We start from the raw sequence: 17,179 nt of genomic DNA, 5'->3' as shown, positions 1-17,179 counted from the left end.
AGATATGGGCTATCATTCAGTACCATTTTAAAGTTTAAAGCCTTTGTAGAAGTACTTGACGTTTTTGCCAGTTATTGTCCGTGGCAAATTAAGATTGGCGGCCATTATCTGCGGACTACTGTTTTGCTTATATTTTTGTTCATTAAGAAACCTTTTTTATGTAAACAGATGCACAAATCAGTACCCAGAGGTGAGCAAACTCTGTCAGATATGCAGAACATGCTGATAAAATCTCTGATATTTAGTGTATGCGTACCTTTATTGAAAATGCCAACATTTTAAAATACAGATTTGCTGTTAATAATAAACAAATACATATGCTCCTTCATAAAGTCTTGGTGAGACTCTGTAATGAAAAACATTTTGTATGAAACTAAGTGCCCCTAACTCCCACAACACCGATTTTTACGAGATTTGGTACATTATTGTTTTTTAGTTTTCTTACTGTTGTTTTTACAAAGATAGACTTTTTATAACATGCTCTCAAGCTATCATTGAGATTTATTTAAAGGGGATGTTCGTGGCGGTTGGTGGTCATAGCCTGTAGCTTATTGTCAGATTATAAAGAATCCTCACTTCAGTTGTTTATTACCCGGTGATTACTGGAAGCAAACATGACCATCCATTTCGAGTTTCGCCATCTGGCCTGCTGTGATTATCTATCAGTCAGGAATATGTACCATACATGTATACTATATATTTGCAATGAACAACAAAAGTACATTGATATATTAACTGGTAATTGTTAAAGTAGCCAGTATGTACCCAGCCCGAACACATGTGATCAAGGACCAAACTGTTCACTAATATGCAAGATATTTCCATTTTTATTTTATACATTTCAAGAACAATTTCTACAGAGATGAATAGTTAGGTTTTTTATCAGAAATTATTGTTTATTTGATTGTTTATTTATTTTTTTAATTACCCTGTTTTGAAAATATTATTAAAAATTGACTGACAGAATTGTCCTTAATAATCAAGTACATGTAATCCTGTAATTAATACAGCTACAAGAATAAATTGTGACTGTATTTCCTCTTTTAAAGTCAATAAGACACTATTTTGAGAGTGTTGCTTTACATTTTCAAGTATAGTTCAGTACATTGTAATGGATATAGTATAACTGTAATTTACCGGAGTGCGGAATGTGGCACTCAGTTTAAATAAGTGCATCTAGATACCTCTTGACTAAACCAGGCCAGAAAAGGTACCAAATGTTATTTTTAATACACTTATAACATTTCCATAGGTCTTTCTTATCTACATTTGCAAACTTAGACAAAAAATAGCGCATTTTGTTTATTTGAAATTCGAGTGATGAGTGAAATTATGTATTGAATTATTCATTTGATGTATTATACTGTGAGGATGATTTTATACTACACATTTATTCTAAACTAAAATTCATAAGAACTTACTTAATTATAAAGATACAAAATGTGCCGTCATAATATTATAGAAAGGGATACCAAATAACACTGCATTATTAACATGGACACGGAATCCAATGGCTACCAGTCGGCGTAATTCCAGTTCAAAGCTTGAACCGCCACGCCTCATCCACAAATGTGTGCGTCAACTAAGATCTAGTACGAAATTTATTTCACTTAAAAATCGTATATACAGAACATTTGCAGACAACGCACATAACATTTACGATTTGATATTGACCAGCTTATACATAGAGTAATCTCATAATTAATTAATATATTTAATCATTGATTACATCATGCTATTTTTTTTATGAAATTCATCCATAATAAACTGAACTATAACTGACATTGTGCTTGCATTTTGTTTCAGTATTTATATACTATTGACGAATTAAATTTTACTGACCGTGACTACACGGCCTCAAAGAATTAATAGCGAGAATGGCATTGCACAGAAAATAACACCACAACAGCAAAAAGCATGTTTCCACAAATTCTTTTTCATCTTGAAAAAAGAAAGTACTGATAACACCAAGACAAACCATAAAACACATGTGATGGTAATTAATATGCAAGATAAATATATCTGGCTGACCACTTACTGAGTATCTAATTTGCTGATGACTATTAATTATTGGATTGCTAGTGTGTAATATTTAAACTGTTTCCCTCGGAAATGAACACACCCCTTTAAATGTTACGGTACTTGTAAATATAGCTGAGTTATTCATAGGTCATTGCAATACATTTAGGCAAACTTTTGCATTTTTTTATACTGGACATTATTTCCGTCACTGCATTTAAGTTACAAGTAGTAATTTCATTAAAAAACGTCAAAAGACGGGTATGCATATATTAAATGCACCACAATAGTACACTTAATTACTATTTCGTCGATCATCGCCCACTCATTTCAATGATATGGTAATGATTGCAGCTGATCAGCGATTACATGTGGTGATTTACACAACCTCTTTATGCGGAACAATTATTATATTATGATGTATAGATAATTATCATAATTTCGTTACTTTTACTGCAAGGAATTGGATATTCTATCTTTAACTGACGCCCACAAGGCAGTAATTTCATACTGAGTGCCATATTGTCAGTCTAAGAAAAAGCACATTCGAACACAGAAATATTTTTTATAACAAATGCATACCCATTCTGAACAAAAAAAAATGCTCTAAGCACATCTGATTAATAAATATAAGCAAGAAAACCTGCTTACACCAGCCTAAAACATTTTACAAGAAAATTAAATCATATAAGCCAATTGAATTCCAGAAATTGATAAACCAGTCCTAAAAAAATCCCAAAACCTGTAATATCTGACCGGAGAAGGTACGTCCGGCAATTTTACAGTAACGCAATTAAAAGAAGATCGTTCTCTCTATTTAATTGGCAGTTTTTTATGGTAGAGGAAGTTGTATTCACGCTTAGAGTGTAGTCTAAACCATTTGTCAGCGGTCCAACGGACCGGCAAAGTCATTTTGTGAAGTAAGAAAACCTGTGTTAAACTTTAAACTGGTCAATATCACAAACTGTCAATTGGCAACTTATATAGTCATGTGGTACGTAAAGGTAACGTATATTTTGCCTTGTAACTTATTTCATTTTTTAAAAAACATTTATGAGCCATCAAACGAACAGCTATAATTTCGGATATTTCTGTGTATGCTTTATAGCGTTGCGTCCGTCAGTGTTTCATCTTATTAATAAAAATTAAAATCAACATTTGGAATGATAACACGAATTCAAACAGTCAAGAAGAATTAACTCCCTGGGGCCGATATCGTAACATACCTGCTGCGGCGGGATAAGAAGTACCACTGAATATTTACATCAGCATTACTCGAAATTTACACCCGTTTTTGTGTGAATATCAATGGTTTATTTTGATTTATAATCTATTTCTAAACATGTACACAAATGTTGTGTGTCACGCGCTGAGACAGTTTAGTTGTAATATTTACATCCATCTTTGAATAATTCTTAAATTTACAAACATGCGTTTATTTACATATATATATATATATTTTTTTTTTTGTATTTTATGAAACATGCTTTGTTGTGTTACTTTTTACCCATTTGTATCGTATGTGATTTAAGTGTACCAATATTTCAGCCTTCTAAAACTTAACATTTTCTGACCATTCATTTGTCTGATAATGGAATCGCATCGTCGGAATCATCATCCGACGGAACTGATATTATCAGCATGATAATAAATAAATATTTTCTTCATTTTAAGAAAGAACTCTGGCCGACGACATTATTTTACTCTTTTGAAATATAGTATGAACGAAACACAGCGGAGATCGTCTTTTTATTTCATTTACATTACCGCATAATTACAGACATTTATTTTAACGAGGGAACTAATTATTAGCACAACTAGTAATTATTACATCAAAGAAATAATAGCCAGTATGCAAAGTAATTTTGCTTTTGTCAAGATTATCAAAAATTAACAAGTACTTATCGCAATCATCATGATCTCGGTGCCGCGACTATACTCGTCAATGGCCGTTCTGGGGAGTCCTGATAACGCGCGTATAGTCGCATATCGACGCTACAGGGGTAGAAAATATAACGCCTATAGTCGCATTTCGGCCCAAGGGAGTTAATGTAACTTTGTTTTCCAAAGTTGTTAAGATATAAATAAGTCAAATAAGAGATAATCTTCTCTAAATTTAGAACTTTATAAAAAAATTGAAGTTATGTTCATTATTCTTTATTATTCATTATTCTTTTGCATTTAGCCATACGCTTTCAAAGACTTCAAACATGTCAACGTTCTTGTTGTTTTAACATTGAAATCAGTATAATAAAAAAATATTTTGCATAAATGTTTTTATATTTAAGGTATCTAGCCTACTTCTGAACTTCGCAAATTTAGCACAGATTACTTGATTTTATTCAATTCAATGTCGCATAAGGTTTCGCTTTTGTATTTGTCTTTTGGCAAAATGTAAAAAAAAATCAGTTTATGACACACTCATTATACACAAAATTATATTACTACGATACATAAAACGTGTTAACAGAAAACTTAAAATAGTAAAAGAAATGCAATTTTTTTAATAATAATAATATAAAAAAACAAAAAAAAACACAACAACTAAGTAATCCAGAAATAATTCACGATTGATCTGACACAAATAAAGATAATTGTTTGTTCATATGTATGCATATATTGCTAGCTACTGAACGACAGTCTTCAGGCTGATCCTAGCACATTTCAGGGATCCCTAAATTGAGCAATATCTCATGATTGGGTAAAACAAATTCAAGTTATTTACACTGATTTACACTGATACCATAAGTACATATACACTGCACTTAAAACAGCGTTCTTATTTATTTTCCATTGAAACATTTAAATATTAACACCCATTTTCACAGGAACAAGACACGTATTGGATAGACTTTTTATTGGTAAGGTGGTTAACATGCATCCCCTGGAGGACTTCAGAGTACAGTGTGCAATGTACTTCATGGGATTGTTGAAAAATGATGTTATGTCAGCTAGACTGCGTGCTTTAGCAGCTTTAGTAGCTTTAACAAGATTTATGTATTCTTTAACCATATTTAAAGAAACGAGGTAATATTATGCCACTGATAGTCCGAATCCGACGCGGCGTTCAACAAGGTTAACAGAGTTGATATCGTGATCATATATATTAGGGATAATGTAGTGATTGTTGTGAACAGATATACATTGGACAAGTACTTTACAATCGAGTTCATTATCACCAGCTGTATTGCAAACATACAAAAAAGGAGGTACAGATTGCTATCTTAACTCTCCCTCCCCACCCCTGGACTCTTTGCTATCGCTTTCTATGAGGTTTATTACGAGGTGTGGCAAATAAATATGTTTGAACATGATATGAAGAGTGCTGAAAGCGGTGTAATGTGACAACAGTATCGAGTTATATTGTAATATGTGTGAAGTCTATTTGCTTAAAAACTGATAATTTTTTGCGACGTGCATAAGAAAGGATTTCGATGCAGTATGACACTGAGCAATAGAAGATATGAACGAAAAAATGAGTTTTCTAGCGCTTGGCCTGACCAGCAGACCGACTGCATCGGGCAATTACGACTGCCAAACTCTCTTCACCGATTTAGAGGCCAAATATTGTATCGGTCCCACTCACCTGAAAATGGAATACACACTTGAAAACATAAAACCCAAAGGTTATGGACTTTGCCCTTCTCCCGGTTAACGTGTTGCCGCCCACGTCAGACGGGTGGCTTTCTTTCCGAAGGAGTCGTACCTCTCTGCAGGAACATGCAATCGGTATTTTCTACCCCCTAGCCGCCAAGGGACAGGACTTATTTAAAATATTTTATTTTCTCCATACCGCGCTCTGGATAATACAATCTAAGAACTATACCGCACAGTGTATGTCAAAGTTTAACGTACATTTTAATTTAAGTTTTAAAGAATATCAAGATATTATAATAGTGATATTGTTAAGGAGGTCGGACATGTTGATAATTGTTTTAATGTTTGCAAAGAATAACTTACTGTGAAACCACACTCACTCTCTATCAGCTCTTTTATTTTGATTTTTTTATTCACTTTCTTGGTTTCTCCTTCAGATGAACTATCTACGCTGAAATGAAATTAGAAATATATCAAGATTTATAAGCGAAGTGAAACATAGGTGGATAAAACAGTATATATAGTATAAATTGTAGGTACATGGGACAATAAAAGACACGTCATGTTTTCATTCCGAGTACGACACAAATTTCCTGAAAAAAGAAAATGTCTTTACCAATTTTGCCAACATTTATGTTAATGATAACTTTATGTCTATGCCGAGAAGTCAAAATTAAGATGTTTAAGTATTTGGTTATGAGATGGTGTATAATGTATGCCTTTTAAGCAAAATAATTGTTCAATCCTAACTGCGAACAAGGCAATTTGTGAATTATTATATATTTAGAGCCATCACTCAAATAATCTTAATAATGTTACACAAACATTTAGAACTATCTCTCTAACCTTGAAGTTAAATATTCTTTAATATATGAATATCGTCTAACAAATATTGATAACAAGAAGGTCATTATGACCCTGGATCGCTCACTTAAGTAATATGAGCTACATGCTTCAAATGTCAAACTGATGCTAAAATATTAAGAAAATTGGTCAGTAGATCATATTCATGGTCACTGAAATCAGTTTTAAGATTGATGTGCAAAACTGTTTATGTCATCCAAATTTCAAGGCTGTATGTTAGAGGACAAAAACGTCGGTCAGTAGGTCAATGTTAAAAGTCAGCTGACATAATTGAACCCAGGACAGGGTCTCTTTTCACCACATGGGCATAATTTGAACAATCCTGTTAGAAAACCACTAAGCAATGCTACATACCAAATAGCAATAGCCTAGCATTGAACTTTCAGACAAGAAGATTTTTAAAAGATTTTTGGTATATAAATCTATGTAAAACTTACACCATGGTAAAACATTTGAACAATCTTGGTAGAGGACCTTCAGGCGCTTGACGTTGCATACCAAATATCAAAAGCCTAGGTTTTGTGGTTTCTTGTGATCACCCACCGTCCGGCGTCCGTCCGTCCGTCCACACTTTCATTTGAACAACATCTCCTCCTAAACCATCAGGCCAATTTTAATGAAAAAAATTCTTGTATCTTACTTGTCTGTTTTTCTATGTTAGTTAGTTGGGTGTGGTTGTGTGTTTATCTTTGGTACATTAATGTCTGCGATATTGTGTTTACGTTGTAGTGTAACTGTGATTAACATGATTAAGGAACGTAGCATTCCCTTTGTATATTCATCCTTGTTCTACTTTCCCCTTCAATTTCCTCCCCTACCCCACCCCCTTTTTTACTTCTTACCACTTCCACCCACTATGTTTATATTTGGCATAAATTTATATGTACTAGTTAGATTTTGAAACAACCCGTCTGTAAAATGTTTTTCCATTACAACTTTTTTTGTTGTGGGCCTACTTTGCAAATGCGTGTCTCTGAGGCTGTGTTTTTGGTGCTCTATGCTTCCGGGAAATCTACCCTTATCTATTATCGTTTTTCTGACAAGAAGATTTTTAAAGCTTTTCTCTAATAGAAGTCTACGGTAAAATTTGTGACGCCCTGTGTGGGCCCCCATTCATTTCGGAGTCATCCAGAGTTCTGTGTGAAATTCAATTCTTTGAATAATTTTGTAAGAATTGAAACTTTCCTGTGAAGTTTCATTAAAATTGGCTGGATGGTTTAGGAGGAGATGTTGTTTAAATGAAAGTGTGGAAGGGCGGACGACGAACAGATTGAAGACGGACGGACGCCGGACGGTGGGCGATCAAAATAGCTCATCCTGAGCACAAAGTGCTCAGGTGAGCTAATAAAATGCTAAACATAATGACCACATATACATTGTAAAACAGTGTCACTTATCGATGCAAAAAAGTTAACAATAATGTTAAGGATTATAAACATAGTGTGCCTAAAAATGGTTTAAAATTGGTTACCGTTAATGTTTATAAAATGTATGCTGTAAATCATAATATGTTTTGATTGTTTTAGAATCTTTTTATATCTCGAATCTGGGTTGAGTGAAGAATCAAATTAACTCCTTTATCTTTGCATATACCTATACTGGACAATGAACACTGTTCATATACTATAATACACATGTCAGTCTGTTAAGCAAGTAGGGGATGCTTTCCGGACCACTATTTTAGGGGGAACAAATGGGGTTTCCATATAATTGGGGACCGGAAATTTAAATGAAAATGATATGTCAATGTCAGTATCTTTAATTAATAATTTATTTCGCTTCCATTTATACAAAATACTTTATCTTTCCTTATGATTATCCTAAAAAATATAAAATCTGTCGACAGACAGCACACTGGACTTTTGAACGTCACTACGCCGGTATTAAAATTATATGTCATTTTAAACAATAATTCATTTATAAAAGATATTTGAATACGAAAATATGAAAATTGAAAGTATTTAAAAAAATTTTGAAATTTTGAAATCCATAAATGAGCGAAAAAAGGTATTACAAATAAAAAACTCCGATCCCATACACAAACGATGTAAAAACATTTGTTTTGCCCACCACCAGATAAACAGGTACTAATGCGTGACGTCACGGCGATCTCTCCTATGCGAGGAATCTCGGACAGTGTTAGACATTAACATGTACATGTAAAAACATCAGGGCTGTATATATTCACAACTGCAAATAATAGGTCATATCTAACATGTTATGCAGTCATACTTCAGACCTCACAATAAGACAAGTGCAATGCGTTATTTTGTGATATTCATATAACCATATTGCACAAACTACAACATGTCCAGAACACGGTAGCTAACATAACTAAAACATCCGCTCATAATGAGATAACCCCTGTATCAAAGGCTGCAGGATTGGGTGGAATTTATTAATGTCGCCAGGTTCAACTTTACTCATATTAACATACCTCGACATATCGTCAGTGTATTCATAATGCGTTAGTATCTACATGTTACATTATGTATCCAAAAAGCAATATATACATTTAAACATATCATCCAATTAAAGATATCAAGCTGTCTTTGGTACAAATAGTGAAACTTCAATTTCTGTTATTATTTAGTAATGAAAAAAAACAAAAAACAATTTATCGCTGAAATCCATTTACGTCAGTGTTTGAAATCAGGTTTGGTTTTGCGTAAAAATTATAAAAAATGTACAGAGTGCCGAAGCATTGTCCATGAACATTCTATGAACATTTCGATTTCCAGAGTTACTCGTGGAAAATGTCTCTAAATAGACATTTCTAACGTAAACGTAAATCGGAAACGGATTACTGAATTCGTAAATGTTATTTGCAAATAATGGTCTAAGGGAGATACTATTGCATTGCTATTGGATGAAATTGTCTCCCCTAGACCACAAAATAGCCTAAAATTTTACGGATTCAGTATTCCGTTTCGTAATTACGTTTACGTTAGAAAGGTCTAATATACTGGACCTGTTGTAAAATATATAAGTTCCCATACTTATCCATGAAAAAATACCTATTTTTCCATAAAAGTGTACAACTGTAACTTTGGAATATGAACTGCCGGTATAATGAAACTGGCTCCCACTGTCAAAAACTCAGATTTATCCACTCTGTTTGGATTTCATTATATAATACGAACGTCTTCCAGGCAAGAAATGTTATTTTTCTAAAAGTAAGAGACTGGGGCAGATCCACGTATTACTTGATGAAATGGAAAGCCATCTTTAGCTGCCTTTAAGATACAGTTTTAGCTACGTTTTAAACCTATGCATTTTTTTATTCATATATTGTATATATAATTATACCTACATGTTTGAAAAAATCATTTCACGATGATCCGGTGTTTTATTGAATTGTTTAAGGTATAAAAACTGTGAAATATCATGATAAACAAACTATCATTATCAAACTATCTATTACACATCATCAATTTATTAACATTTTTATAATCATAAGGTAAATTTTAACAATGATATTTGTTGAATTTTTATTTGATATTACAACTTTTTGTATAAAACACCTGACGATGTATATATCCAAAATTTAATCTTTTACCTCTTAAAGCCCGAACTTTTACTACCCTGGCAGTAAATTGATTAGGTGGAGCCTATCAAATAACAGTGCTTCTGTAGGCTGTCTGTCAGCAATATATAGCTCGCTTTAAATTACTCACAAGCAAATGTAAACAGTGGGCAGTTGAAGAAGAAAACTTGATTAACTTGCATATTTTCAGGGTTGCAAATTAATATTATCCATATTTTGTGCATCTATATTAAGCATCAAACGTCTGATTAGTTCATAGTTGAGACTTGCATTCCTGACATTTAAACATTTTCTTGTAAATTGAACAATGAAACGTCAAAATCAAACAGCCACTAAACTTTTTTGCCATAACTGACAGGCCTATTTATTGAGATAATCTAGCAATCAGTGTAGAATAATAAATTATTTAAGTCTGGGATGTAGAACAATACACACAGATTAGCAATTGTTGCTGTGATAATGTCTTATGGTATCATTAAGAATGATAAGTTATTTGATATAAATTATCACATTGTGTATGTAGTTTAGTTGTTCTCTTCATTTTGATATGAAACCTGTTTTAAATAGCATAAAAAATATAACGTAAGAAATTATTGTGAAATTCTACTCATAGGTAGGGGGCCAATAAGGTCTACCATGCATCCCCCTAGACTTTTTTTCATCGGTACCAAATAGTTCGGCAGGACCAACTCTTTCAAAACAAAAAATGTTCCCATGAAAAAACTCTTTTGAACTATATATGATTTCACTGTTTCCATGGCAACCATTCATTTTTGGAAAGGACAAAAATAGATGATAGTTAGTCATATCTTGGTCAGTTTTAGCGATAAAACAATAAAAATGTTATCAAAATGGAGCTAAGACATTGGCCTTAAAACAGCAGTAATTTTATGTTAATTAACTAATTTGCATTTTCATGAATAATAATGAGAATGTTACAAAATGACAAAATTTTAATAGAAAATAATATTTTCTAAGTTTTAAAACAATTTAAATGTACCAAACAGTTTTGATCTGTTCTGAAAGTCTCTCAGTGTTTTTAAATAGTATTTTGTAACACTGATGGTAATTTTTTTTACTCCAAAATAAGTATGTATAGCTAATTTGCATAAAATTAACCACTACCACAACCAACGTCTCAGGAAACAAGATACCACTAAAATTTCATAAAATGTTATAATTAATTGCTATCAATAAAATAACAATTATGTGAGCTATATTGTTTGGAAATGTATTTAAAACACCTTTTCGAAGGAGGAATCAGTATGTAGCATACTTTACACATGTTACGTTACCAATTCAATAATCTTGTTTTATTACATCAATTATTTTGAAAATATCGATCAGACAATTTTGATCTGGTCTTAATGTCTCTCAGTGTTTTCTAGAATAGTATTTTGTTACTCTTGAGGTAAATAATCTTTTCTACATTAGGTAGTTTAGCTAATTTGCGTAATTAATCTATGCTAAAACAAACATCTCTGGAAACAAAATATAACTAAAACTGAACAACATGATGAAATAAACGATAATCAATAAACGTGTGTTATTTGAGCTGTCTCATATGAAAATACAGTGTAAATACTTAATTGAAGGAGAAATCTGTCTGTTACCTACTTTAAACATGTTACGTTACCATTCGGGTAATCTTGTTTTATTGTATCGTTATTTTCTCAGAAAATAGTAGAGGAATATTTAGTTATCAAGTTATTAAGTACTCTTACAAAATAGCATAGTTCCATACTCCTCAAGCAATAAGATTGTTTTCTATAACTGCGCTTTAGAATAAGTTACCACTGTATTTGCTGTATTTACAAATATGTAGGAAGACATTTGAATCATTGTTATCAATACTATGATATCATTGATTTGTTAAAACTTAAAAGTATTAATTCTAACATTCTTTCTTTACTCTTGTCAACCAAGAAATCATCTGAAACATTCATTACACATTCAATGTTCCTTTTTCATTTTGAATTATTGCATCTATCATTTTAATTATACTAATATCAGTTTCTTATTTATGATGTTTTTTTATTTGATGATTTCAATCTTGTTGTCAATAATTACATTTTACATTGATTATGTATTTTTATGTATATATTCTGTATATATTTATTATGTATAAATCCCTGCTAACATCCATACACTGATAATAGGGTTACAATTTGGGGCTTCCTTTCATGGAAAATGTTTTTATAATGGAATATATATCTTGTTGTGTGTGATTGTGAAGTGTATCTATGCAGTTATTTACGTGAGAAATGAAGCATTTTGTTTTTGAGTTTGAAAAAAAACATGCATTGTAATGAGATATTTATGGTCTTATTAATAAATTATTCACTGTTGAAAAGCAGCATTGAACAAAAACTAAAAAACAAAAAACAAAAAAAAACAAAACAAAAAAATGAACTATTCAGGAACTTTAAGTAATCTTTAGATTTAAACTTATGAAATTGCCAAAAGCTGTCAAGAATGTGAACAATAGTAAGTGTTTGAAAACCAAAATTGTTAAGAAAAAAAATACATAATGCTATTCAAAACTTCTACGAAGATACCGAGTGCCTTCTGAACGACACTTCAGAGTTGCTGAAAACATGTTGCAATTGACTTTACGAAGATCCTTTAGAGGAAAAGGACTCAACCAAGCAAATTAATAGCAAATTCAGTTGGATCAAGTCTCAAGGTAATGAAGTGAGAAACACACCTTATGCCCCCCTAGCACTGACTTAAGAGGAATTCTGTTTTAGTAAAAATGGTCCAAAAGGACCAGAATATCTGACAACATCTGAAATCGAGTACGAGGAGACTTTAAATAAACATCACATGACACTTAAAGACTTTTTTGTGATAGCAAATATTCCTTTGGAAGCATAACAACACAACCAAGCAAAATAACAGCTGATTTGATTTGATTGTGTCTGTTCGTTAGATGAAGTGAAATGTGAAATTGCCCTCACACCCCCCCCCCCCCCCCGCCCTTCTGTTATAGTAAAATTGTATGTATTAGTTAAAATCTGAATCTGAAATTAGCTTCACACAATTTGAGGCTGCAGTGTTACAAGAAAATCACATTCTGCACGCCTTGATTAAGATGTGACTTACGATACTTTCACTTAAATGTTACCTAATATAGCATATTTGCTCTCTTGTTGGTTACCTGTTATAAATAATATGAAAGTAAAAGAAAATCATAGGCTATCAAAAAGCACTTTATTTTTATGAATTACATTTGATTACACTTCGAATCAGAAGCAATTTGTATCATGCTCTCGAGTTTCTTGCTACAGTCTTTGTCATAACCTTTGGTACGTAACTTTATTGTTAATCATACTTTGTTTGTTATAATTGATGCATAGCTTCTCTTGGTAGGGTTTCTATAATGTTCCGGTATATCCAGGGATATTCTATCACATAAAACAATTTAGTCCTCGTCTGTATAATTTAAAATATTAAAATATATTTTGTACATTCTGTAATTCTTGTGAATGTTTCAAAATGACAACAATAGTTTTCATTTCATATCTATAAAATTTTATATATTTCTTATATTTTGATTTGGTATCACTGAAACAGTTTTGTCAACCTGGTAAACGTTTTAAATCTAAAGTTTTTACTTTAACTACCCGCATATTTTCTTTTGTTTGTTAGTTTTGGTTTAACACCGTTTTGCAACAAAAATTCAGTCATGTAATGTTGAGCAGTTAACCTTACAAGTGTCCCTGGATTCTGTACCGGAACTTCTCAGGCAAGTGCTAAGTTCTTCGTATTATACAGGTGTAAGTCTATTGACATCAGACACAATATCTTTATTAAATCGTCATGGAGAGCAAAGGCCTCATCCAGACAATGACTCAAGACCTTATGATTCGTCCTATCGAGCTAGGGTTGTTTTTGTATATGTTCTTATAATGCTAATGTTTCTAAAAAAAAAACAAAAAAAACATAAAAACTTTTTATCAAACATTCTTTTTACTCACAGGACGACTGCACATATCAGCTGTATGATCATAATATTATAAACGCACAGATGGATATTATTATGTTTTATTTAAATTCCATCTAAAATTATAATTACATGGATGTTGCAATATATATTTTAGGCAATTCCTGAAATAACAGAAGAAAACCTTCTTAAAACTTACCACTAACAGTTTAAATAAATCAGTTTGTGACAATTTCTTCTTAAATATTTTTTTAAAAAGTAATGGTGGTGGTAACGTATTTTAAAGTGTGTTACGAAAAATAAATCACACTGTCTGACAAATAAAGAAGCATATTGTATTATTATAGTGCAAATAAGTAATATTAATTATATTTCTGGAATATTTTCTAAATAACTGATGCAATACAACAAGGTTGTTGAAATGGTAACGTAACCTGTGTAATGTATGTTACAGTTTTATTCTTCCTTCAATAAAGTCTTTACTCTATGTCTGCGAACATTATAAACCACATAAAAATTGTTATTTCATTGATAACAACTAATTATATCATTTTATTCAGTTTTAATGGTCTCGGAATTTTATTTGTTGTTTGTGACACTGGCTCATTTTATGCAAATTAGCTGAGCACATCCAGTTTTGAGTAAAAAAAATATACCATAAGAGTAACAAAATAATATATTAAAACACCGAGAGACTTAAAGACCAGACCGAAGCTGTTTAGTATATTTAAATTGATTTGAAACTAAGAAAAACCTTATACAAAGAACGTATAATACATCCGTTTTTACCATTTTCTGACAAGATTTAACGTATTTTGTCATTAGGAATGATATAAGGGCAATTCTGCACCATTTTGCGAAAATAAAATGTCCCCAACCCCTATTTTCCTATTTCCATGGGGTCCCCACCGTCCGAACATCCCCCTGATTGACGAAATGCATAGCTGGTTGGCCAGATATGCGCTGTGTAGGTTGGTAACGATAAAAATGATGTTTTTACTGTACTAGAACCTTGTTACTGGAACTAGAAACAAAAAAAATCGTATGCGTGTATATTGACTTTTATGCTTTTATGTGTCCTCACCGTAATATGTTTGAGCTGCTGTGCCGTCAGGTAGCGTTTTAAGTCCCCAGAAAGTTTAGAATATCAAAAAAAGAGGTTCTAAACTATTTGAAACCGCACAAATGTAAGAGTTCTTTCAAAATTTAATTTTGGCAGATTTCCCTTAAGGTAGCAGGGTACACTTAGATGCGAAAATTTTGGGCACGGACGGTCTTACATGTAGCGAGTCGCAATATTGCACTTCCCTTATGAGCAGAATTAGGGCGGCCATTTTATAAATTGCGTGCATGTTTTGTGCTTTTAATTAATGCAAGATCAGGATTATCATACAAGAATAAAGAAAGTTATCAAAACAAAAGGTTTACACCATCCATGAAAAAAAAAGCATGCAAAAATCATCAATTTTGCACTTTTTGAACAGCCTGCAATGATCCCGTTGCAAGAACAATGCCCAATTTTATTGCATTTCTCAATTTAATAGTCCTTAGTCCTTACTGAACGTCAGGACATAAACGGAATGGGGGCCCATCCAGCTCGTTGTCTTACACAATAACGAAAATGTTCCTGAGTATCAATCAACAAGCACAGAACCCTTCCGTGTTTTGATTTTTTGTCCGCGAAAAGGTGTCTCATTGATCATACACAGCTACCAGCAGATAGTTTTCCAACTGACATCAGAATTTTATATGTATCGGCTGTATAAATTTTCGAAAGAATTAATAATCATTATCTCTCACCTTAATTTACAGACATCCAAAATCACGAAGTTCTATTTGTAACAAACATTGACGGGGGTTAAAATTCGAAGTGTACCCTGCTACCTTACATTCTCTATTTCTCAAGGGTTCGTGACCTCATTAGCTCCTCCCGTCAAATTCATTTTTTTTGGCAGTTAGGTTTAGATTATTCTTTTAAGCTATAATTCATTAGTTGTTGTTCTAAAAATCAATTACACCAACTGATCAAGAATGTTTCATTGTGTACTTATGCTATTATTTATAACTCTTATTCAAAAATTAATTCAAAACTTTGAAAGAATGGCTCTCTGTTGTGAAGCATGCACGGTTTATATAACAGGAGGGTCAATATAGCCCTAGGTCGCTCACCTGAGAAACACACCATAACAGTGTAAACATGTTTGACCTAGTGATTTCATGGAAATGAATATTCTGACCAAGTTTCATTAAGATTGGACCAAAAATGTGGTCTCAAGTGTAAACATGTATTTTTTTTAATTTGATCTAATGACCTAGTTTTTAAGCCAAGATGATCTACATTCGAACTTGACCTACATTTGATCAAATAAATCATTCAGACCAAATTTCATGGACCTCAATTGAAAATTACAGCCTCTATCACATACAAAACGTTTTTTTAATTGTCCTAGCGACCTAGTTTTTAACCCAAGATGACCATATTTAAACCTGACCTTACCTTCACCAAGGCTATCATTCTGACCACATTCCACGAAGATCAATTGAAAAATACAGTTTCTATCGCATACACATCGTTTTTCTTTTATTTGACCTAGTGACCTAGTTTTTGACCAGAGATTACCCATATTCTAAACTGACCTAGATTCAGACAATCATTCTGACTAAACTTTATGAATATCCAGTGTAAAATGTAGCCCCTATTGCGTACACCAGGTTTTTCTTTAATTTGACCGTTGACCTAGTTTTTGATCCTAAATGACCCATATTCAAAACTAACCTAGATTTTACCCAGACAAACATTCTGATAAAATTTCATGAAGATCCAGTGTAAAATGCAGCCCCTATTGCATACACAAGGTTTTTCTTTGATTTGACCAAGTGACCTAATATTTGACCCCAGATGACCAAAATTAAAACTTGACCTACATTGTATCAATGCAATGATTCTGACCAAATTTCATAAAGATCAGTTGAAAAATACAGACTCTCTCGCAAACACAATGTTTTTCTTTGACTTGACCTAGTGACATAGTTTTTTATCCCAGATAACCCGTTTTTAAACATGGCCTAGATTTTATCAAGGTAATCAGTCTGACTAATGTTCATAAGATCAATTGAAAAATACAGCCTCTATCGCATACACAAGGTTTATTTTTTACTTGACCTAGTGAACTAGTTTTTGACCCTAAACGACGCACTTTCGAACT

The 17,179-nt window shown here is 32.3% G+C and overlaps 1 protein-coding gene across 1 annotated transcript in view; it reads right to left on the bottom strand.

Annotated features, from left to right (window-relative positions):
- The window catches only part of LOC128553558 (uncharacterized), a gene marked incomplete at its 3' end in the record, with an annotated part of 46,520 nt that extends 37,595 nt beyond the window's left edge, over window positions 1-8,925 (bottom strand). The window contains exons 1-2 of the mRNA XM_053534739.1: window positions 8,918-8,925; window positions 5,980-6,067 (exon numbers count right to left, since the gene is read on the bottom strand). Of these exons, the coding sequence (XP_053390714.1) occupies window positions 5,980-6,067; window positions 8,918-8,925 (96 nt within the window). The remainder of the gene's footprint in view (window positions 1-5,979; window positions 6,068-8,917) is intronic.
- Between the last annotated feature and the right edge of the window lie 8,254 nt (window positions 8,926-17,179).

Source organism: Mercenaria mercenaria, unplaced genomic scaffold (assembly GCF_021730395.1).
Source record: "Mercenaria mercenaria strain notata unplaced genomic scaffold, MADL_Memer_1 contig_3940, whole genome shotgun sequence".
NCBI lineage: Eukaryota > Metazoa > Mollusca > Bivalvia > Venerida > Veneridae > Mercenaria > Mercenaria mercenaria.
The sequence above is the reverse complement of the archived record's forward strand: the minus strand, read 5'-3'. Positions and strand labels throughout refer to the sequence as shown.